This window comes from Arvicola amphibius, chromosome 7, assembly GCF_903992535.2.
Source record: "Arvicola amphibius chromosome 7, mArvAmp1.2, whole genome shotgun sequence".
Taxonomy (NCBI): Eukaryota; Metazoa; Chordata; class Mammalia; order Rodentia; family Cricetidae; genus Arvicola; species Arvicola amphibius.
The window spans coordinates 55,741,463-55,764,793 of NC_052053.1; the positions used below are offsets into that span (position 1 = coordinate 55,741,463).

The following is a 23,331-nucleotide window of genomic DNA, read 5'->3' on the forward strand; positions in this document are numbered from 1 at the left end:
TATTTTTGGTCCCAGTCATTCTGGATAAAGCTATTCAATCTGTACTAATGCTGGTAAAGTGCCTTCTGAGGTTTCAAAAAATGAAAACTAATTTTGCTTTTTGAAAAAAATGTGGTTATGTAATATAAATACTCCTAGAACAGATACCCAAGTGTCACTGCTAGACACTAACAACATGTTTAATCATTTAAGACATAAACAAAAATTCAATTTTTTTAAAATTTTTAGGTAAAAATAATGCAGATTATATTCAGATGTGTGGTAATTAGTATGAAATCAACCAGAAAGGAAAAACCTGCTAACCTGATTTCTTGGTAGGAGTGGTAAATGAAGAAAACAGTCTTTTCTAGGCTGTCTTTGATAATCTTGACCTTGGTGCTTGGCTTTCTTGTGTCAGAGATGTGGTGGAAGGGAGAGAACCCTCTGACTTTTGGGTGAACAGTGTAGCTTGGGGCATCATTGTTGCCTGACATGTGTGAGGCCCTGGGTCTCATCTCTAGTACCACAGATACAAACCAAAGAAAAAGAAAAGTAGATGTGGGGACGGAGGGGATGACAGTGACGCTCGGGCAGGATTACTTTCCTGCGCTAGTCTAAACTATGTAGGAAGACTATTGCAAACAAACCAAAACTCCACAAAAAGCAGATTTTGACTTTTTTGTTTTGTTTTTTTTTTATTTAAATTAATTAATTAATCAATTTTTGAGGCAGGGTTTCTCTGTAACAGCCCTAGCTAGCTGCCTTGGAACCCACTTTATAGACCAAACTGGTCTTGAACTCACAGTGATACACTTGCCTCTGTCTCCCAAATTCTGGGATTAAAGGCGTGCACCACCATTCCTGGCTCAGCTTCAAAATTCTTGATGTGCTGCTGGTCATAAGCCATGTATTGTGTCAACCTCCCCTGTTTAAAAAGTGGGACCAGTATTATGTGCCATGTCTGAAGAGTTACAAAACCAGTGGATCTCAGTGTGCCTTGGAATTCCTTAGGATTGTGTGTCTTGCTGTTGTTTGCCAGAGTCTGCTTCTATGTAAGTGCTGGTGTGCTCTAGGTAAAGAGGGACATGGTATGTTTGTGGTGACTGACTGCTGCTCTTCCTTGGTCCTCTTGATTTATCATGGATTGACCTTCAGGCTTGTGCTGCTAGATAGAAAGATGTGACGATAGCAAGGTTTGCTGGTTTTGCTTATCCTTTCAGTGTTGGATTTTCTTTAAATTTATACCTTAAAAATTTCAAGTAATATGTGCTTTTTGAAGAGAAAATTTTAAATACAAGAAAACAAACTAAAACTAGTCTTTCAGAATTAAGCTTCTGTTTGGATTCATATGCTGCAAGCCTTGTGTCATTTGTGTTAAGCAAGCATTTCTACCCATACTGTTTTAGAAGATGCTCTTTTCCACTGAAGGTTCTCTTATGGACCCTTGGTACTGGAAATGAAAGTACTTCTGCTTTGACATACTTAATTGATTTGTGCATATAATACTTCAATATTTATTTCTCCCATCTCTTGCTTATTAGACCTTTAGATATCTCTGGGTTTTTGTTTTATTGCTGCTGTTTCTTGCTCTAAACAATGTACCCTCCGTATGCAACTTTCTTCCTTAGAACAACTCCCTGCGGGGTGGGATGAGAGTGGGTGGAGTGGGGTTTGGTGGGTATTCATAGCTTCTGGTTACCAGTTATCTTTTCAGATTCATGGAAGAAAAATTCTGTCCCCTTTTGCCTCTTCCAGTGGACTACTGTGCCAGTTTTATCACATCTTTGTCAGCGCTGGTTGTTACTCTTCTGAATCTTTGTTAATTTAAAAGGCAGACAGTGGCTGCTTTATTTTATTTGACTACTAATGAAGTTGTGTTTCTGACCACGTATCTGTTTTTTCAGCTTATATACTACTGTATCTTTGTTAGAAATGATGTTGTTTTTGTTTGAGCCTTTCAGTTGTTAATATTTTGCATTTTACACATTTTTCTGAGTTTCAGCACTTGTATTTTACATTACATCTTATTTGTGTGTGTGTGTGTGTGTGTGTGTGTGTGTGTGTGTTTTTCGAGACAGAGTTTCTCTATAACTTTGGAGCCTGTTCTGGAACTAGCTCTTGTAGACCAGGCTGGCCTCAAACTCACGGAGATCCTCCTGCCTTTGCTTTCCAAGTGCTGGGACTAAAAGCGTGTGCTACCACCGCCCGGCCCCTAACATTTTTTTCTTTTTTTAAAGTTAGTGACCTGATAACTTACAGGAATAGATATTTCATTTAAAATCTTGGGTGGAGGAGCTGGAGAGATGGTACTGTGGTTAAGAGCACTGGCTGCTCTTCCAGAGGATCCAGGAGACTTGTGTACAACTCCAAGCACCCACATGGCAGTCCACAACTGCCTGTAACTCCAAGATCTTACACCCTCACAAATATACCTGCAGGCAAAACACCAATGCACATATAAATAAATTTAAATGAAATAAAGTCTTAGGTGGAAATGTGACCTTTGGACATGAGCTCCTTCTGCAGGTCAACAGTAGTTGTCCCACCAGTTTCATCTCAGAGAACTGCGGGGGGACAGTGATGGAGTAGACAGCACCCTCTTTCCAGGATTTGCAGGGTCTCAGTTGCAGGAAGAGTCAGTCCTTTAGTAAGCATCTTGCTAGGGAGGCCAGGGTAGGGCATTGCCCACCTGAGTGGCTGCCATGGATTGAGTGTTCACGGAGCACAGTTCCTGGCCCTGCTAGTGCCAGCACCCTGGGATGTAGATTTTCTCTGTGTGTTGGGTATCAAGAGAGGCTGAATTGGTAAGGATTGGACTTGCAGGAGGACAGTGACCTGGAGGTAAGGCAGATAGTGAGTATGTAGGCATTTCAGGGGTTACACAAAGTCATCTCTAAATGCTAGTTACCAAATTGATCCCTCTTTTTTTCTTCCTGTTTTAGAGAGCTTTGTTCGGGAAGCAACAGTGGCTACTCAGTAACTGTGGGTGGGCTGAAAAAGGACAGACTTGTGGAGGTTGCTAAGAAGCAGTTACATGGACACTCCTAGGAGATGGAGAGCTTTGCTAGTAGGATACAGAAACCCAGGAAGAGTGGGATACTTGGCCTCACTAGGGTAGGAGATAATAAATTGAATGCAGTTTTGTTGCTTTAAGACATCTTTTTGAAAATTGAACTTGGGTTATATCTGTTTGCCTTTTATTCAGTCTAGTGTGGTGAATTAGTCACGAGGCAGTAAATATTCTTTTATACTTTTTAGGATGCTAGGTGCTGTCATCACTCTTTAGGACTTGTTCAGCTTCCCTGACTCCTGCCAGTTGCATTCTCTGTTCAGCACAGTGTAATCCAATATGGATTTGTTTGGTGCTTGGTGTGGGGCTGCAGCTGTGGAAAGGGAGGACAGGCCTCAAAGGAAAGTGGTAGGCTCTTGTGGGCTGGGTGGTAATGAGGGAGGACTCTTGGGATTTGAAGGTGATTAGGAGTGTGGTAGACTGTCAGGGGTCCCAGCCACTGCCCCTTACCACGGTGAGAAGGCTGAAATTAGCATGGGCCTTTGGAAACTGAAAGTAGAGTGTGAAGTATGTGCATTGGGGAAGGAAAGGGTAGCAAAGCCTAGTCATGACTAGTCTTGTGTATCCTTTCATAATTGTCTTATGTAAATAGAGCTTTCTGTGTGAGAGGGCCGTATAAGGTCAGCTGAGATGGAATTCTGCTTCTGTGCATGTTGGGCCTATAATCTTGGGTGAGATGGTTGCCATTGCAGTGAGTTGCTATAGGGAAAACTAAATGACATAGGACATTACATATGGCACATTGGTGCTCACCAGTGGGCCCTGTTTGCTTCCTTTTCTCTCGATGTGCTGTCATTCCTGCTGGAGTGAGAGTTTATGGAGCACTGGCTGTACATCTTGTGTTCACAGAGTTCAGCCTCCATGTGTGGAAAGTAGGTGTCACTAGTGTCCAGTTTCTTAACCAGACAGGGTTGGAGAGATGGCTCAGCCATTAAGAACACTGCTTGCTCTCCCAAAGGTCCTGAGTTTAATTTCCAGCAACCACATGGTAGCTCACAACCATCTGTAATGAGATCTGGTGCCCTCTTGAGGAAGAGACCTGGCCAGTTGTTCTCATCAACTTAGACCATGAAACTCAATATGGACAAGTTCAACAGAACTGCCCATATGGGACTGCCTGTGCATGCTTCAGCATCGCCAGGGCATAAATTTCCTTCCTTCCTTCATTTCTTAACTGGACACGCTGTATGTGAAGCACAGGCTCCTGTGCTGGCAAGCTGTTCTCTGCCTTTGTGTACATTTCTTCCTTACAGGAAACCAGATGGTTTGAAACTCAGAGGTGTTCATGTTTTTAAAATAAAAAATAGAATAAATAAATGGTCTTTCAAAAGAATTTGCCCTGGCTTTGTGTATGGTAATACCTGGCTAGGTGGCTAGATGCTGAGGCAGTGGGCAGCTCCAGGTGTCCATTAATGGTGTATAGAAAAAGTGAGATGCAGTGTTTGAGCATTTTGTAGGTCACGTGGTGACTGGACCTGTCTGGCATTTGTCTGATGATTTGTTGTATCTTATTTTGGGCTCAGACCAAGATCTGGGAGCTTGAATAAACATTAGCGACACTCTTCTTGTTGAGTCTTTTAATGGCAGCTCTCATTGCATTGCCTTGAAGTTCTCTGATAATTTTATTCTGCCCTCTGTGGCTTTGACAGCTGCAGTCCTGTGTGAATTCTTATCCATACTTTCTGTGCAGCATATTTGACTGTAGTCAAACCTGTCGACAGGGAGTGTGCCATTTCCTAGCCCTTCTATGGACTCATCAAAGGGGGCACCAGATCCCTTCTTTCCTGTAAACTGGGGGCAGGAGCTAATTTGCAAATGATGTTGGAATTCTCTTGAGGTTGAATTTCTTTTTATGTTTATTTTGGAACCACTTGTATTGATCCGAGAGAGCAGAGTGAAGCATAGTTTAGGAGGTTCTTTCCAGAAACTGTCTCCTGTGTGTGGAAGACGATGGTAAACAGGAAAGCAGAGTTGCCTTGTTCACGGTCCTCCTGTCTTCACCTACAGCTCTGTACTGTGGAGCGCCCTCTGCCCTCACCCCCAAACACAAGACACACCTTTTTTGTACCAGGAGTTGGGGGTTCTGGTGTGTCCTTTCTGCCTAGAGAAATTGCGTCTGTGGTGTTACAGGAAGCAGCTTCAGATTGAGGAAGAATTGTTTGGTTGGGTGGGAATTTTTTTTTTTTTTTTTTTTTTTTTTTTTTTAAATACTGAATGAAGCTGAACAGAAGCAAATACATGCCTAGGAGAAAGAATAGAGAAGTACTTACTGAGGAAGTGCCAAGAAAGGATGGCTCACAAGAACAAGTGGCCAGTTTTGTTTTGTTTTGTTTTTTTTCAGGAAAAATGCCTTCAAGCTAAACTTGGTTTGTTTCTTTAATGATAACTCATTTCCATTCTCTACAAAGTTGTTAGCTCTTGGGTAAATGCCCTGTCTTTTTGTATCCTTTTTAAATGTGGATTTTGAGCCTGTTAGTTTAGTCCATTTACCCTTGGGCTCTTCCTCGAGATAGATACTCTTGGACACATTGGAAGGCAAGCTTGCCTTTGGCCACTCTGCGGGAACACTTTGCGGGAACTGTTTCCAGAGATCCCCTCATTTGCCGTTTTCTTGTTTCCTCCTGACAGCTGTCCTTTGTTTTCCACACAAAACCAGCTTTGTTTTTCCTAGTATGACCTAGAGAATTTGAGTTTCTATCTGTGCCTTGAAACAGATTCCGAGGATATTTATTTGTTTGTTTATTCCCTTTTGACCCCTGAACCTCGTGGTGAGCTGGGGACTGATGAAACCATTGGTCGAATGTGAGCACATTTCTCAAGGAGCCTGCACCTGCATATCTGCTAGGGTGTTTTAGAACACACCAGTTTTATATCTGTTGAATGTCCATCTTCTTTGAATGTCCCTTTAGATCATTATAGTCCCCCACACCCTACACACACAAAGAGAAGAAATGCAAAAAGGGGAAATGGGGTTGTCTTTTGCTCCCAGAACCTAAATGAATAGTCATTGCTTGTAATGTTGGTCTACACTTGACGTTTCCCACTGCTTTAGATGTGATGTATCCGGTGCTGTGAAGGTAATGATCCTCAACCACAGCAATATTCTGTAACAGGAGTATCTGTCATATTCATCGGGATTACCATGTTCATTGATTTGTGTCTGTAAATCTGCTGTTTCTACCCTTTAAATTTGATCTATAATTGGACCTCCTTAAATGGTTCAGATAAGGTAGTCTGTATTTCCTCAGTGTAGTGTTGCTGTCAGCTTCTCCTTTTTCATTATACATTCAGCAGACTTGATAAAATCAGCAGGACACCTCATTTGAAACTGTTTAATCGCTGCCTTTTTCCTTTGCTAAACCATTGAGGTGGTCAAGCGATGTACACAAATCATTTTAAATAGAAAATATGGTTTTCTCTGTGACCCCACTAAATAGATAGTGTTATGCAAAACAAGTTAAAAAGTAATAAATGCCAAAAAATCTTCTAATTGGAGTAAAAAATTGTGGACAACTGTATCCTCTCTCTAAAAGTAGAGTGCCCTGAAATGATGCCAGAGCCCTGTGTAGACAGATGACGGTTTTCTGAAGCTTCTCTGGGTTCTGGACAAAGCAAGTTTACATTTTCAAATAGTGCTGAGCTGCCTTTGTGTCCACTCAGAGGCCAGGCTTATTTGTAATGCCTTTACATCCAACCTTGCTAAGGATAAATTTGCTCTGCTAATAACTGTGCAGCATAACCTTTCAGCCATTTGCTATTGTAATAAATTTTTGTATCTTTGTCATTTTGTCTACTCAGCTGTTAGTCCTCAAAGTACAAACTAATAGCTCCAAATAAATGCCACGGAATGCAGTATTTTACTGTAGTAACTGGGGTAACCTGGTAGCTCAGCTCGAAGTCCCATTACCATTGTTGGTGCTGTATCTGCCTCCCTGCCTATGTGCCAAAGTGACTTTACCAAGACCACATCATTAAAACAATGTCTTCTTAACAGGTTTGGTATTTAGCACTGTGTCCAGCAGCTCACCAAAGCAAGTGTGGAGCACAGGCTTCCTCACATAGGATAGAGGGAATTATGGGGCACTCCCCTCTTGGAAAAATACAGATTCTCCATGACCTCATTTTTAAGCATCAGTATTTCACTGCAACTGCTGCACAGTTAACCCTGTAATAAGAGGGCCAGTTTCAGGGCTCCCTAACTAGTAAGTGGCTCCAGCTTGGAAGAGCACTGACTTTTTCTTGAATGTGGCCTCTAGACTTGGCCCTGACACTGAACTGAATGTGACACTGGCCATGTTTGACTGCTTTTGCTTACCCAAGGTAAACTGGAGGTGGAGATGCGGAGTGCTGGTAAAATACACTAAAAGTGCATCTTTTTCTTACAGGTTCCGGTTCCTTGGCAGCAATGGCTGTGTTTGAAGATAAGTTTAGACCAGATATGGAGGTATGTAAGCCTTGCAGCTTCCTGCTTTCAGATATTTTCCCAGTTGTGTGTCAGACATTTACAGGCTGACTGCTTCCACCAGAGCTTGTGCAGCACTGTCATTCCTTGTGCTGACACGGGTAGTTGTTGAGGAGACCTGCTGCTTGTGAAAGCATTCATTGTGGTGGCCTGTGGCCCTGCTGTGCTCCCCCTCAGACTGGGGGAACCCACTCTGGGCTCTTTCACACTCTTTGCAATGTGGGATATTTTCCTGTGTTCTGAGATTTTTGTGTCAGGATACCAGAACAACCTGTTTTTCTGTTCCCTCACTAAAAATAGAGTAACTATGTATGTCTTTCATGTCACACAGACCTAACCTAAAAATGGGTCAGTTTTTAAAATCTCTGTAGACTTTCCAGTCTCTGGCAGAAGTGGGGATAAAAATGTGCACATGTAGCGTCCTTTCAGGGCGTTAGGGATCTAGTGTTCCAAGTGTGTTTGTAAGGGATTGTTTGACTGTATTTACTTTGGTAGTAGAAGAGGTAGCATCTTGTGAAAGACTTGGCCTGTCTGCTTTAATGATAGATGCATTCTCCATGAAAACTCTCTTCCAAAGAAATCCCTTTAATAGCAGATGTATTGATCTTGTGTTGCTGCTTCCAAAGGCGTGGTCAGTATACTGGGTTCCTGTGGTGCCACATAACCCACTCCTTCCCCTCGATTAACCTGCCCTAATCAGGAGTCATCTCTGTTTGTACTGGATGTCTTGATGGTTAGTTTTTTGATAGGGAGCATCAGTCCTTTTCAGTGGTTCATAGGTAAGCCGTTCAGGAGTGTTTCACCTCATCTTTTCTGTTCTTTCTGATTTTGCAAATATTTTGTTTAGGACCAAAAAGACAGACATTTTGACAGTATTTTGTGCCTGATCATCTTTGGGAGAAGATGGCATGTGAAAAATACTTTGTTCTTCCGTTCTGTCATTGTCATTGAAGCAGTAAGTGTTAATGCTTCAAAGTTCTCTCTGCCCTTCAGGTTTGGGCCATTTTCTATGAAAGACAGAACTGGTCAGCCAGGACACGTGTCTCCTGTGCCCTTGGTACGTGAGACTAACACCACAAATAATGTGTTCCATGAACTCCGTGTGATCCTTTTCTCCTAGCTACAGGAATTAAACATATAGAATCTAGGTAGATGTTTTCTATTAAAAATGATAGCCTCTGAACGCCAATTAAGATGAATAAGCAGGGCCAAGTGTAAAACTGTAAATGAAATTAGAATTCTGTTCTCATTTCTCAGTGTGAAAATTGATTCTTATATCAGCATTATTTTCTATTTGGTGTCCTTAACTACATAGAGAAACAATTATGTATACTAGGTCACTTAAAAAGAAAAGGACCCGAACCTAGAGTCTCGAGTTTTCTAATAGAGAAGTTTAATGTCAGGCTCATCTTTAAACACTTTAATCTTTTCAGATTTTCTTGGAAGTTTTATCTTTTTCAGTTGATTAGAATTTCCATATGTTAAGGAAAACTAATAATTACAGAAAGAGTTAAAATCTGAGGTTTATTAAAAGTGACCTGATGCTCCGCCAAAGTAATTTTATACTGTGTCAAGCCTGAATTATAAATAGTTCAAAAGCCATGCATTTAAGGTGGGTATGATTTGGGGAGAAAAGATATCAGCTTCCCTTCAGTACAGCTTGGAATTTTATCATTCTGAAGAGAACATTTCTTAGATTTAGTATGCCTGTATTTGAAACATTTAATGTTCTTCTACATTACCCGTGAGACCCTGAGACAGGTTGAAACAATTCCCATTATATAAATTTATAATTTTAGGTTGAAATTTAACACTGTCAATTAGTGAAAATCACTCTTAAATCCCAAGTGATAGTCTTAACAACTGCCTGTAGATAATACTATAAAAACCTGCATTCATGTTAATGGATACTTTAAAAAAAAATCTTGATTTGGGAGTGTGGCTTACTAATAGAGCACTTGCCTAGCCTGTGTGAGGCCCTGAGTCTGATTCTTAGCCCACAACACAAACACACACTCAAGATTAGTGTAAGTTTGTTGATAAAATAAAAACAGTAAAGCCACAGTGTACTGGTGCACGTCTTTAATCCCAGCACTTGGGAGGCAGAGGCAGGCGGATCTCTGTGAGTCCGAGGACAGCCAGGACTACAGAGAAAACCCTGTCTCAGAAAACAACAATAATGAAAGTTATTGGGGAGACTTAATCTAGTCTTGGGTCTTGAGTTTGCCATTTGTGTATTGAACTGTTTCCCTGCCATGTCCAAGTACCATTGAGGCTATTATTTTTCTTTAAAATGTTCTTTATTTTAGCAGTAAATTGTTATAGTTGATATGTCATAAAATGCGCAGGAATGGAGTTACAGTCAGTAGCTGTCATTAAATCAAGATGCTGTAGTTTTTTGTTTTTTTTTTTTTGCCTCCATTACCCCTCTTCTTGAGCTTCCTCTTAATTTGTCTTAGATGTAATGAGTATCGTGACATCTGGGGTATTATGTGCTTGTTTTAATGTGGGTGAATGCTGTTTATGGAAATGTATCACCCTAACGTAACCCTTGAGTGTTAGGGAACAGAAGTCACTCCAGCCATTCTTGCCTGTTCATGTGTGCCCGCAGCCCTTGGGATTTCTCATTCATGTGTGTCTCTGTGCTCCGTTGTAACTCTGTTCTACACTTTTGCTGGCTATTTTTTTTAGGCATCTTCCCCACTTGCCAAGGAGTGGGAGCTTCTTGAGTGCAGGGGCAATGAGACCATCTCTGTTTTCCAGCTTCCAGCTCTCAGTACTTGCTTGTCAGGGCAGAAGGACCCTGAGCTGAGTCATCAAAGACCACCGGAGGGGGCTGGAGAGATGGCTCAGAGGTTAAGAGCATTTCCTGTTCTTCCAAAGGTCCTGAGTTCAATTCCCAGCAACCACATGGTGGCTCACAACTATCTGTAATGGGGTCTGGTGCCCTCTTTTGGCCTGTAGGCATACACACAGACAGAATATTGCATGCATACATAATAAATAAATAAATAAATAAATAAATATTTTTTTTAAAAAAAGACAACCCGAGGACCAAGGGGACTTCCTTTTCTTCCTGTCTGGAAAGTTCAGAACGTACTTTTGAGACAACAGGAAGATAGCCAGAACACTTCTCTACAGTGCTATAGATATCCCATAAAGTACCCAGGGACAGAAAATGGGGATTGGGGCAAGTACTCATTGAGAAGGCACAGTCCAGAAAAGCCTCTGTCAACCCAGCGGGGATTCTTTAAGACCCTGAGATGTGCCTCTGCTCTCAGGTCATCTGAGCCATGGACTTGCCACAAGTGAAAGCTCTTGGTTCAGCATTTGGGAGAAACAAGTAGCTAGCTGTGAATGTAAGGCACATTCGGTCTCTAGAGGTTCTCAGCTAGTTGATGCCTGCGTGTTGCTTGGAGCAATTTCATAGTTTTCACTTGCCCAGTTTTCTCCCTTGCTGCTAACTTGGAGGATTGAGGGGTGGGCTCTGCCTTTATCCATTTCAGTTTCCTTACTTATATTGTGCTGGTTGGTCCCTCGTACAAACTCAGCCATTTTTGTTGTTGTTTGCTTTTTGAGATAGGCTCTCGGTATGTAGTCCAGGTTGGCCGCAAACATGGACTTCTTGCCTTGTCTCCTTGGTGCTTGGTCTCTACAGGGCTGTGGCACATACTAGTTAGTCAGTATTTGTGGATGGGACAGAAATAACTTTATTAAGTTGTACTCAGGCTCATCCTTTTCTGAAGCAGCCTTTGCCTTTGGTGTTCATAGTGTTCAGCTGTGTTAGAAGTGGAAATTTTGCTGGACATTGCTGACACACACCTTTAATCCCAGCACTCAAGGAGGCAGAGGCAGAGGCAGACAGATTCCCAAAGTTAGAGGCCAGCCTGATCTACCGAGTGCGTTCTAGGACAGTCAGTGCTACAGAGAAACCCTCTCTCAGGAAAAAAAAATGAAAAATGCATCAAAATAGAATTTTACTGATAATAAGTACCTTACTTTATTATTGTTGTTGTTGTTAATACTCAGCATTCTGTGAGACCAGCGGGTTTAGTGTGGAAGGTGACATGACAAGGGCAGTTACTTGAGGTGTTGCTAAGCTGCATGTTGCCATGCCCGCTGATTCTTTTCTCTGATAAGGCTTGTGTAAGAAGCCTGGCAGTCATTGTTACCCAACAGGGTAGCTGAGTGGGGACTCTAATGTTAATCATATTGTGACCTTTTCAGATAATTTTCTAGTCAATTGTAAGGAATGTGACCAAAGTACCTGGAAATATAGTGATGGTCCAGAAATGCAGACTTTACCTGGGGTTGGGGGGTGGGTGGGGAAATGAAGCTATTGGATCAGTAACTTAGGGCACTTCTCTTTCTAGTCCTTTTCTATAAGAAGGATTGTTTTCATTTGGCCTGTTGAAAAATTTCAACTCTTGAAGATTATAATTCATTAAAATAGGCAGAAGATTAATATTTAGTCCGTCAAGACCAATACTGTCCCCTCTTTGCACTAATTGTCAGAATACTGGCGAGGGCCGCCGAAGGCTAGTGGAGTGCGGCAGGACCCTGACATCACAGGGAGTGGATTCAAAGGCAAACTGTCCTGAACCCTCTGGTATCGACTTGCAAATTAGCATCTGGAATCTAATTAAACAAGCTTAATGAAAGCAGCAGCTGAATGCTGCTAGAGAAGACAGTCAGCTTCCCCCTCTCTGATACATATTCTGTACCATCGGAGCTGGTCACCAAACACATTGTGAGCACAGTTTAAAAAATTAGCATTTATTTGAAGAATAGAAACTGTTTTTCATTCTGTTATGCGTTTGGCATGCTCTGGCGTCCCATGAGAGCCATGCCACAGCAGATAGTGCACAATATTTATAAATCCATGACAGGCAATAATAGCAACTTGAAAAATTCTTTTGCTAGAATCTCAAGTTGAGAGCTGCCAAAACTGAGAGGATCAGATCTTCAGTGGCAGCTGCTGTGCCCTACAGTTAGAATTCTAGACTTTGAAGATGCTCAACTTAAAGCAACGAAGACTGCAGGCTTAGCCAATTTTTGCAGGTTTCTAGAGCTCTGGCTCTCTGCCTTTTGAAGATGACTTGTTGAAGTTTCTACCAATGCCTGAGGCATGCTAACACCGGCAGGATCTTTCCTCCTGTCTTAGTGTGGCTTCAGTTTTAAGTAGCACATACTTCGTCAGTGCCTACTGTGATGGCCCTTTTTGTGGTTGCAGTACCAAGGGATGAGCTCTTACCCTGTACCCTTCAGAGAAGTACAGAGATAGATGGTGACGCATACAAGTGCCACTTCAGCTGTCCGATTTATGGAGTCATATTTCATCGCTCGGCCAGTGCTGGCCTCTAGGGAAGCCCTTTGCGGATTGCTAAAGATGTGAGCAGCGATCGCCCTAAAGGCTTGCGGTTATTTCACAGACGTGACGCCAAACACCTAGCTACTGAAGAAACAGGATTAATCTGTCATTTCGGGCAGCTATAGATCCATTTAAATAATGGAAGACTTGATATCAGTATGCTGCTCTGACAGCAAATCTTAGAAGTGATTGTGTGTGTGTGTGTGTGTGTGTGTGTGTGTGTGTGTGTGTAAGTGTAATAGAAGCAAAACTGCAAACTTCACCTCTGGGAACAGAGGGGCTGTTAGTGGCAGAGATCTGTATTTTTTTTTTTTTTTAATATTTATTTATTATGTATACAATATTCTGTCTGTATATGTCTGCAGGCCAGAAGAGGGCACCAGACCTCATCTCAGATGGTTGTGAGCCACCATGTGGTTGCTGGGAATTGAACTCAGGACCTTTGGAAGAGCAGGCAATGCTCTTAACCGCTGAGCCATCTCTCCAGCCCCAGAGATCTGTATTTTGATCTTTTAAAAATCCGTTCAGTTTATCACATAGGATGGTCCTGTAGGTAACCAAGAGCAGAAATTCAATATGGGGGAATGGGGCTTAGGTGTTGGAGGATTGGGCTGCTGCTCTGTTTCTGTTTTACTACTCACAGCATGGCTCTGGGCAACTGGGGGACCAAATCTGTGAGCCAAGTTTCAGAGACCTACCTGCAGGTTGTCAAGAGGATTAGATCCCAGCAGTAAAACACCTTCAATGGCAGTGTATACAAAATTGGGTTTCTGAAACATGGTGACTGTCTTCTAGTTAGTAGTAGGTTGAAAATGTCACCTAGAAGCCACTAACATTAGGATCTGCTATCAGACTTGGGAGTTTATAGCATAGAGAAGAAAGAGCCTTCTTTCCCATCTGGAAGCTTACCATCCAAGACAGACCCATGTGGTGGGCATGAGGACAGCACAAGTCTGTGTACCATGGGAGTGTTTGCTTTTGGGGGGAAGGTAATGAATGCAGCAGCCATAGTTTTAGATGTTTACTTGTGTGCCTGGCTCCGTTCTAACAGCCTCCCTGTGTTTTCTCACTTTTCAACAATCTTGGAGGTTAGTGCTTTGTTACCCACAATTTGAAGGAAAGAAAATCAGCCCATGGAGAGATCAAATAACCTGTCTTGAGGTTACATAGATGGTCAGCAGTGAGGTCAGTATTTGAACTCTTATCAGTCTGACTTTGGAGTTGTTTGCTGAAATCAGCTACTGTGTGGTTGTGTCTCTTTGCCCGGTATGTAATTATTTGACAACAGAGTAGGAAGATATCTTACTCTTGAGGCTGGAGTGTTCTTTTCCTCTCATGAGGTCTTGTGAAGACGGCAGAAAGCCAGGCATGTGTCAGAGGGGGTGCACACATATTAACGACAGCAGAGAGCCCAGAAGAGGAGAGAGAGGTTGAGAGGGCAGGGGAAGGTGGGAGAAATACATTTGGCTATGGCCGAGATTTTTGTCTTCTCGTTGAATCTAAGGCTTTGGGTTTGTTTTTCGTCTTTGTTTTCATCTGTATCAGTCCTCCATCCCAAATATCCTGTGGTTATTCCTCTTCAAAGTTTCCTGATGATGTCTATTTATAACAGAGTTGTTTTCTGTGGATGGCTGATGTATAGATGGCACAACCCTTCTCAGATTTAGTGATGAGACCAAGGGATTTTTAATGCTGGCGTGTGATATTTGTCTATTTGAAGCAAGTCATGAATAACTTGAACAGGAGTGGGGGTGGGGCAAAGCAAGACTATTGTATTTGAATAATGAGGTGCTCTCTCTTCTCCAACTGCCAAAACTTTTTAATCTTCGTCAACAATTGTTCTGTCTGACATTCTATTTAGGTCGCATCTGTGGACTGCGAGCTCAGAACCCTGACAAGCAGCATATGAATTCTGTATTCATTAGTGATCTTGATCCTAATGCCTCTGTCCCTGCCACAGGGGCTCAGGTGTGGAAGCTGCTGGTTCGTCCTCCCAGCTGACACTGAGAGCTTTAATGACTCTATAGGAAGATGACCACTGACTGGGAGGTTTGTGGGCAGAACCCACACCACAGAGAGTGGTGATCAAGGAGGACTATGGGGTTTAGCAGAGTGCCTTCCTGTGCAGCTTGAACCCCATTGGCATCAAACACAATGTTAAGTAAATGCAATTTAAAGAAAAAAGGCTGACCTTAACAAATAGTAAAAATGGTATCAACTTAGTGAGCATCTCTTGACTTAGTTTTTCAGATTTTTCAAGTTTAAGCTTGTATTTATGTGGTAGTTACATCAGTTTAAGTGTCTTATATGTCTAGAGGAAAATCTGCAATTCAAGCCAAAATTCTTTTAGTGCTGGCCCTTTTGTTTATTGTGATCTTTTGCTTTTAAAAATTACTAGAATGTGGATTTATTGATTGATATGCAACATGTCATTAAGTATTTTGACCTTTTTAAGGACACTTTCTTTTAGAAACATTAGATGCCTTATTATCTAGAGACAACTTCATTGGTTCATAATTCACACCCATACAGTTTGCCTGTGTACAGTTAGCTTTTACTGTTTCATTAAGAGTTGTACAGTTATCACTGTAATAAGTTAGAACATTTTTAAACTTCGTCTGACTCTAAAGACCAAAGTTATATCATTGCTTATTTCCTGTCAAGCCACCTATTCTGGACATTTTTCATGAATGTCACTATATGTGATTTTTAAAAAGACTTATTTTAATATTTTCAAAATATTTCATTCATGTTGTGGCATGTTCTAGCATGTCGTTGTTTTATGAAGTTGAATAGACATAGCATACTTTGGCTATCTATTCTTTAGTTGGTGGGCATTTGGATTATTTCTACTGTTTGGCTCCTTCCCATACGTCTGTGAACATCTCTTGTGTGTTGTAGATCAGGGCTAACCTTTTGTGGTATTGCCAGACCTTTCCATAAATTCTGTGTTGGAAGCAGCAAACCACTTTGGAGAGGCAGAAAGGGACTTCTTGAACTAAGGTGCCTCCCCAGGTTTTCTTGTTCTCATAGGCATTTTTGTGAAACTTTAGAGTACAGTTTTTTTTATTCTGTGTCTGTTGGTTCAGGAGCAGGACTTTGTCTTTTTCTGTGCAGCATTTAGATTTGACAAGAGACTATTTTTCTCCCTTTGGTTCTTTGAGATTCCACAGTCTTCTTGACTTAGAAGTGGATGCTTAGCTGTCTGTTTCTCTGACAAATCCAGGTCTTTTCAACTCTCTCTCCAGAATGCCAGTTTAATATTGGTGGATGGTTTTCATTTCCACCCTTGTTATATTGTTTGTTTTTACCTTTGGATTGAGACAGAGTCTCTCTGTGTAACAGCCTGGCTGTCCTGGAACCCACTCTGTAGACCAGGCTGGCCTTGAACTCACAGAAATCCGCCTGCCTCTCCTCTGCCTCCCTAGTGCTGAGATTAAAGGTGTCACCACCACCTTATATTCTGCTTTTAATAAAGTTGAAAGTCGGATGTCTAGGGTATGGGATGAGGAAAGATTAAGTTTTTCCTGTTCTGTTTAATCTTAGGTACCAAAGGAAGAGAGATTGGGAGAGAAAAGACACAGTTCTCCCGAGTCTCTAGGTGCACGGAGGAATTCCTCTTGGGCCAGGTTTCTGGGATTCTAGATTCAATATACCTTAGGAAAGTGACTCCATGAATCCCAAGGGTACCTAGTTCTGAATCTTTGAGGATTAATGAAAGGATAGTTATAAATAGTGACCTGGCAAATCTGTTGACTTTAATTCTTTTAAAGAAATTTTCTGCTAAAAGTATTCCTGTGCTGAGTTTCATATTCCTAAAGAATCAGTGTGTGATCACTCAGCAGATTCTTACTGGTGCCAGCTGAATACAGCACACTGCACATGGTGCTGGACCAGGAGTGGGATGGGAAGAGGCCATCCTGAGTGCAGGGGAGACTTCTTGTGCAGCCGTTAGCAAAGCAGATGGAAAGAGGCCTTCTCCTGCACTGTGGTCAGTAGGTAATTATTTGTGATGCATTTCTTTGGAGCAGGTACTCCTTCTGAAATACTTTTGCTTCACATATTTTCTATAACTGAAATGTAGAGAGAAATGTACTGTGTAGGAGAAATATTTAACAGTATGTTGCTGCCTGCACCTGTGGCAAAAATCCAGCAGGCGAAGTAAGACTTTGTGGGGACTTTGCAGTCAGAGAGGCAGAGGCCAGATGCAGGACTAGTATTGAGTGGGTTAATGTCTGGTGACTTCTATTGTAGGTAGAATGCTATGCATTGTGATGTCACATAGTAAATGGCACCTTCACCTTCTCTTGTCTAAAGGAATTGCCTTTGTTGACTTGAATCTTAGCTGTTATCTTTCTGGTACTCAGGTGAAGCCAACATTTGGAATATCAGAGTTCCTTAGGAGAAGAATAAAAGAAGTTCTTCGTCAGTTTCATTGCATTCTAGAACTCTGTTGTAACAATGAGAATCTGTCAGGGGTGTGAGTGTGAGCTAAAATTCCAGTCTCAGACTGGGGCTTTGTTACAAAGCCAAGGAGCTGCCTGTGGCCAGAAGCTTATAGCCTCTTGAACAATGGGTTTCTGCTTTTCTTGTGTATAAGTAAGAGAAATACGAGAGATGAAGTATAGGACTGAGTGTTACTAGATGGTAGCTTAGAATCCTATAAGTTTGCGTTGGCAGGTAATTTGACATAAATTCTTAATGTAAATCTGGGTTAGTGGTGAAGATGTTATTTTAGTAAAAAAGATAAACTGCTGATTAATTCAGCATAGAACTCAATTACAAATTGAAAGTGCCTCTGCGGGACTCCCGGGCCCTAAAGACAGCAGATGTTGAATTGGTACTCCAGCATATTTCACAGTGATATGAAATATTAACATGGTTTATTATACTTGTGTGGTATGTGATATCAGGAAGGGGGAGGTGGTGGGTATGTGGGTGTGCAAAGCAACCCAACATTACACATCCACTGATAGACACTGAAGTGTGATTAGGAATTTTAGGAAATTTTCCCTTTTTTTTCTTTTTAAAAAATAACGTGGCTCTATGGAGAAATTATGCTTAAAATAACATTTGGGGCTAAACATTTAAATGTAGTGTCTTTTTGGTTCATGTTATATATACTGTAAACATAAAAACCGGCAAGCATGGTAATGCAGGTATTTAAGCATTCAGAGACTGCTGCTGCAAGAATGAGAGGCTGCGAGGGCCTGGACTAAGCTCACTGTGTCACCAGTCAGATCGATGGCCTAGAAAGTTATGAATTGTGTCTGTGCTGCTTTTACCTTCTGATCTAAAACACGGTAATTAAAAAAATTACCCCTGTATTCTACACAGGCAGGGAAGTTTTGTTTCCTCAAAATGAAGAAGAGCCTCAGTTTTCCTATCTTAGTCTACTCACAGGGGAAGGTCAGCAATTTCATGTATCGAGAGATCTGGACAAACAGCAGCCAGTATTGGAAGGGATTGGCAGTTCTTAAGAAGAGAGGGATGCCACTAAAGTCGGCTAAGAAAAGATAATTCAAAGCCATTATCTCTTGGTTTTAGGGTGTTTTTCATGACAACTTATAAAAGTGCTAGTTTTGGTAGCTGAAGTAAAATAGTTCTAGAAGTGACCGATGATTATGGGAAGAGTGAAGTGACTGTCATGCCTTTGGCTTATTGTGAAGACTTTTATAAAGGTGCCATTCTCACAAACGCCTCAGGCACAGCAAACATGGCAAAGGTAGTCCCAGAAGAAAAGCTGGGTGCTGTGGGCCTCTGTAAGCTGATGACAGGCTTGTGGGAATGCAGAGACTGGTTTGTTGAGCAGGGTCTGTGACAGTCTTAGTCTAGTAGTACTAACAGGCCCACAAACAACTACTGAAAGTATGCGGTGACACACACAAGAAATTGGCATACAAGGGGTCAACTTTAGAGGTCAAACACGGGTGGGGTGGGAGGGAACATAACACGACACAGACTTAGAGACAACTGGTAGAGCATGCAGCAGGTCACATAGGTTGTCTCGGGGTTTGTGGAAGGGTAGGACACCAACCCTAAAGGAGTTTATCTTCATAAAGGTACTTGATGCGGTCCTGCTCTGTTGTCACACTGGAAGTTTAGACAGTTGAACATATTCTAAAGTAAGAAAACAAACTCCAGACAGTGTACAGTGTCTAAAGTTGTGTGAGCAATCACGTTCTGAGTTAGCATGACTTTTTAATTAGCATGCACTCTTCAGCATGTGCTAGAGCTGGAGCTCAGCAGCCCTGTCCCTGCATGTGAATATTTAAGTTTAGAAAGCTGCCACATTCCATTAGAGGTGGTTGTGTTTCAGCAGTGGGTGCAGGAGCTGTGTAGACTTTTCAGATGCCCTTTGAGATTTACGTGGCATTGTAATTGGGAGATGCTGGTACTTAGTGTATTGTGAAGGTGGAATGTGAGATTACCAGCTGTAATGAGACCCCAGCAGCATACCTCAGGAAGGTAGTTAAAGCTTTAACCTTCACAGATAATGTTACTTGTGGGTTTCTGTGAGATAATTTATACCATTCTTGTCTAGCCCTGAAACTGCAGAAACTAAAACAGATACCAAGTTGTGCTATACACATGCATGCATGTGTGCACACACACGCACTCACGCGTGCACACACACACGCACACAAATATTGTTTACAAGGAGGACTGTAACCATAGAATGCAGGTAGTTACAACACTAGATAATCATTTTCTGAAATTGGAACTCTGATGATAGGAAAAAAATTACAAAGATATAGTGATCTGTTGACTTTGGTTTCTTGGCAATCCCTTGGCTGTCAAGATGAAAGCTGAGTATAGTGGCAGCATTCCTGTTTCAGCCCTGGGGAGGCTGAGGCAGGAGGACAGTTGTAGCTACCCAGCAAAAGTGTCTCAGAAAAAGATTTTTAAAAACACCCCCCCAATATAACCTTTATTTCATATGTTTGAATGTTTGCTTGCATGCACACACATGTACCACATGGGTGTCTGGTGCCCAAGGAGGATAAAAGTATTAGAGCCCCAGAACTGGAGTGACAATTGAGAACTGCCATATAGGCACTGAGAACCCAACCCAGAGCCTCTGCAAGAGCAACTGGTACTCTTGACTGCAGAGCCATCTCTCCAACGCTGACAAAGAAGGCTTTTTTAAAAACCCAGATGAGTAGTTGGGGTAAGGAGCACCAAGGTGCATGGGTTTTGAAAAGGCCTGTTTGTGCCTTGGGCCTTCGCTTCTCTGTGTAGGCCTGCTAATAAAGTAGAAAATTCACTCCTAATGTGAATAGAAGCCAACCTTCCAGGGAGAATTTGGGAGGATCATGCATGTAAATGACCTCTCAGGTTTATCAATAGCTTGCTCTCCAGTCTCTTGCCCCAAAACTTTTAAAGAAAATTTTGTCCTTGCCCTTTCGTTCAGTTTTAGTTCAGACTTGCAGTCAACAGATGGCCTTCTAAAAGCAAAGTTAGATGGCATCTTTTATTGCTCACACATAGTAAAGAGAAAAGTCTGGCTCACTCTGTTCTGGGAGAGGAGCTGTGCTTTAGAGATGGGAGCTGTGGGTCTGTCTCACAGGCTTCCACTTAGGATTTGTTGAGGATGGATAGATAGTGTAGTGGAGGCGTCAGATGCTATCCACCTGGACAGGAGTCGCTAGAGTTTCATGGTTTAAACCACAATGCCATGATTTGGGGGATTGTTCGGAGGTTCTGTTTTCTTGGGTGTACAAACCTTGGACTTTGGGGTCAGGCCGAGTGGTTTCATCTCAGGTCTTTCAGTTTTTGATCATATGCCGTAGGCTGGTCATTTGTTATCCTCTGCTACTTGCCTCCCTGTATTTGTGAGATAGGAGTGAGGGTGGGAGCACTTGAGCGGAGTAAGTGGGGATGGGGACATGGTTAGTGTAGTGCATTAGATGTGAATTCTATCCCTCATAGAGAAGTTTCTAGTGAAGAGAGGAAGTAAAAGTGTGGTTTTTCAGTGCACTTCTGAAATATAGCAGTAAATTCTATATGAAAGGTGCACTGGCAACCGAGACTTAAAACTTCATACCAAATTTTGTTTGCAGTATAATAGCTGCTTTCATAATTGATTTTTTTTGGCTCTGTTATTATCAGTTCTAGAAGAGTGAGACTTTTGTTTTGTAACCTTGCTGGGGAAGGCTAGTGAACACAGGGGCATCAGATCAACAGCAGCCATCACGGTTGTGTGCACAAAGGAAGAACACTGGACAAGCAACTTCCCTTGTGCATAGGAACAGATAAGACTTAAAACCCTAGGTGCTAGATTACGGGCCTCTTGGAGGGAAGACCTAAAAATGCTGTGTGAGGAAACCCCTGAAGTCTTACAGCTGCTAGTAACTAACAAGGCTGGGTTCATGCTGAGTCTTTATTCCCTTATGTTCTTTAAGCCAAGGCTGGTGAGATGGCTCAGTGGTAAAGGTGCTTGCTAGCAAGCTTGACACTCCCCCCCTCCCCCCAGCTTGTCTTTAAAAAAATGTAAAAATTAAACATACTCTCTAGTCCTTTCAATTGATCTATCAGAACCAGACTCTAGAAGTTTCATTGTTTGTGTTCCCCCCTCACCGCCTCCAGACAGGGTATCATTGCTTAGCCCTGATTGGCTGAAACTATGCAGACTAAGCTGGCCTCTGCCTCTTGAGTTCTGGGGTACAGAGGACTACCATCACATCTGGCTTCCTTGTAACCTTTTGGAAGCATACCTTCTCTGCCTTTAAGGAACTGAGAGTTTATGTGAAGACTGAGCCTTGGGGCCCAGGAAAAGGTGATGAGCTTGGTCCTCAGAGAGGGTCCTAGTTGTTAGCTGGTTCTAGTTACTCCCCTCTTCCTGCCTTTCCCAGGTTACCTTTCTTGTTTCTCAGGCAGTTGCACTACCCATCCCTAGCTGTCTTGGAGCTCCATTTACAGACCAGGTTGGCCTTGAGCGCCCAGAGATTCTCTTGCCTCTGCCTTCTGGGGTCAGAGGTGTATGTCATTACGCCCCAGCTGTTACTGTTCTTGAGCCTTTCCACTCCCTCATATCTTGATCTCTCACAAGGCTGTCCTCCTCAGGCTTGTGGTGGCCCTTAGTGATTCTTTCTACCCAAGTTCACTAATCCTGTGTGCTCGTTCAGCTGCACTTCAGGGTTTGTCATGGTCCTGCTGGCCATTCATGAAGTGGGAAATGCATTTCCAAGTTGTTTCTTGCCCAGATGGATTGTTTCCCTTGTTGATTGGTTACTCCTCCCCTGTAAGTTCAGTAAACTTTGAACAAGTCTAACTTAACTTCATTTTGTCCCTTTCTGTAGACATCCTTTAGGGAATCTGTTGTGGAAACCTACCATTGTCTAGAGATTATATCAGTTACTATTATCTTTTCCATCAACCCACCAGAAAATAGTTACAAAGAAATTACAGACAGCCCATGTGCGCCGGCTGCATTCATTCAGAGGAGTACTCAGTGGCCACAATATGCAAGATGTCCATGTGACACCCTCTCTATATCCCCTCTTAACTCATACCTTCCCTGCTAGTGGACCAAGCTGTCCTCACCAGGAGTGTGCTTGACACATTATCCTGCTTTTGCCTCTTGTCTCTCTCTAGTGCTTCTAGTCCCGGGTTCTGCAAGCACAAATCAAGCCATATCAGCTCCTAGCTAAAAGTGTACACGGCTTTCCACTGCTTAGAGGGCTGATGCAGCATGATGTGTAAGGCTCTCGGGAATTCAGCTCCACTGTGCCTACCTGCCTAACCACACCTTCCCCACTCCTTGTTCCTGACTCCTGATGCCACGTCTGCCCTCTGCTTTCGTTTTCTTTCACCCCATCTCAAGACTTGGCCCAGTTCTCAAGACCTGACTCGTAAAACCTCTGACTACCCACTTCTTTGTCAAGCCTGCCTTTTGGTAACATGCATTTCACCCTAGTAAGATTCCTTTCCCCTTAGGGGTTTCAGTGTTCCTCCCTGACAGGCTCTGCTCAGACCTCTTCCCTAATATAGTGGTGCCTGAAGTGTGTGCTTACATCCAGGCATGAGTTCATGCAGAGCTGATTGAACCTAGACATTTTGTAAACAATTTTGCATGACTTGAAATTTGCTTTATTTGTGACTATCTCGAAATTTCCTAGAACGGGGTACTCTGTCCGTTCTTGGCTCTTTCTGCCCATCATTCTTAGATTTTGAGGCTATAGAAGCAGGATAGTGCAGAGGACACTCTCCATTGGCCTTGAGCATTTTGCAGGTACCTGGCCGCAGGATGGGACTTACATCTGTTGAGACCTATGGTACAGATTCCCTTCTGTTTTTATCCCCTTTCCTGCCACACCTTTGCTTCCTTCCTTCCCTCCTTCCCCCTTCTAGTACTGAGATTGAGCCTAGGGTATCACAGGTGTGAAGCGCTTACTCTGTCACTGAACTGCCTCCGCACCTTCCTCCCCATTTTCAGTGATAAACTGT

The 23,331-nt window shown here is 42.4% G+C and overlaps 1 protein-coding gene across 1 annotated transcript in view; it reads left to right on the plus strand.

Moving 5' to 3' along the window:
- The window catches only part of Psmb7 (proteasome 20S subunit beta 7), a 59,593-nt gene that overhangs the window by 25,485 nt on the left and 10,777 nt on the right, over positions 1-23,331 (plus strand). The window contains exon 6 of the mRNA XM_038336437.1: positions 7,435-7,493. Within this exon, the coding sequence (XP_038192365.1) occupies positions 7,435-7,493 (59 nt within the window). The remainder of the gene's footprint in view (positions 1-7,434; positions 7,494-23,331) is intronic.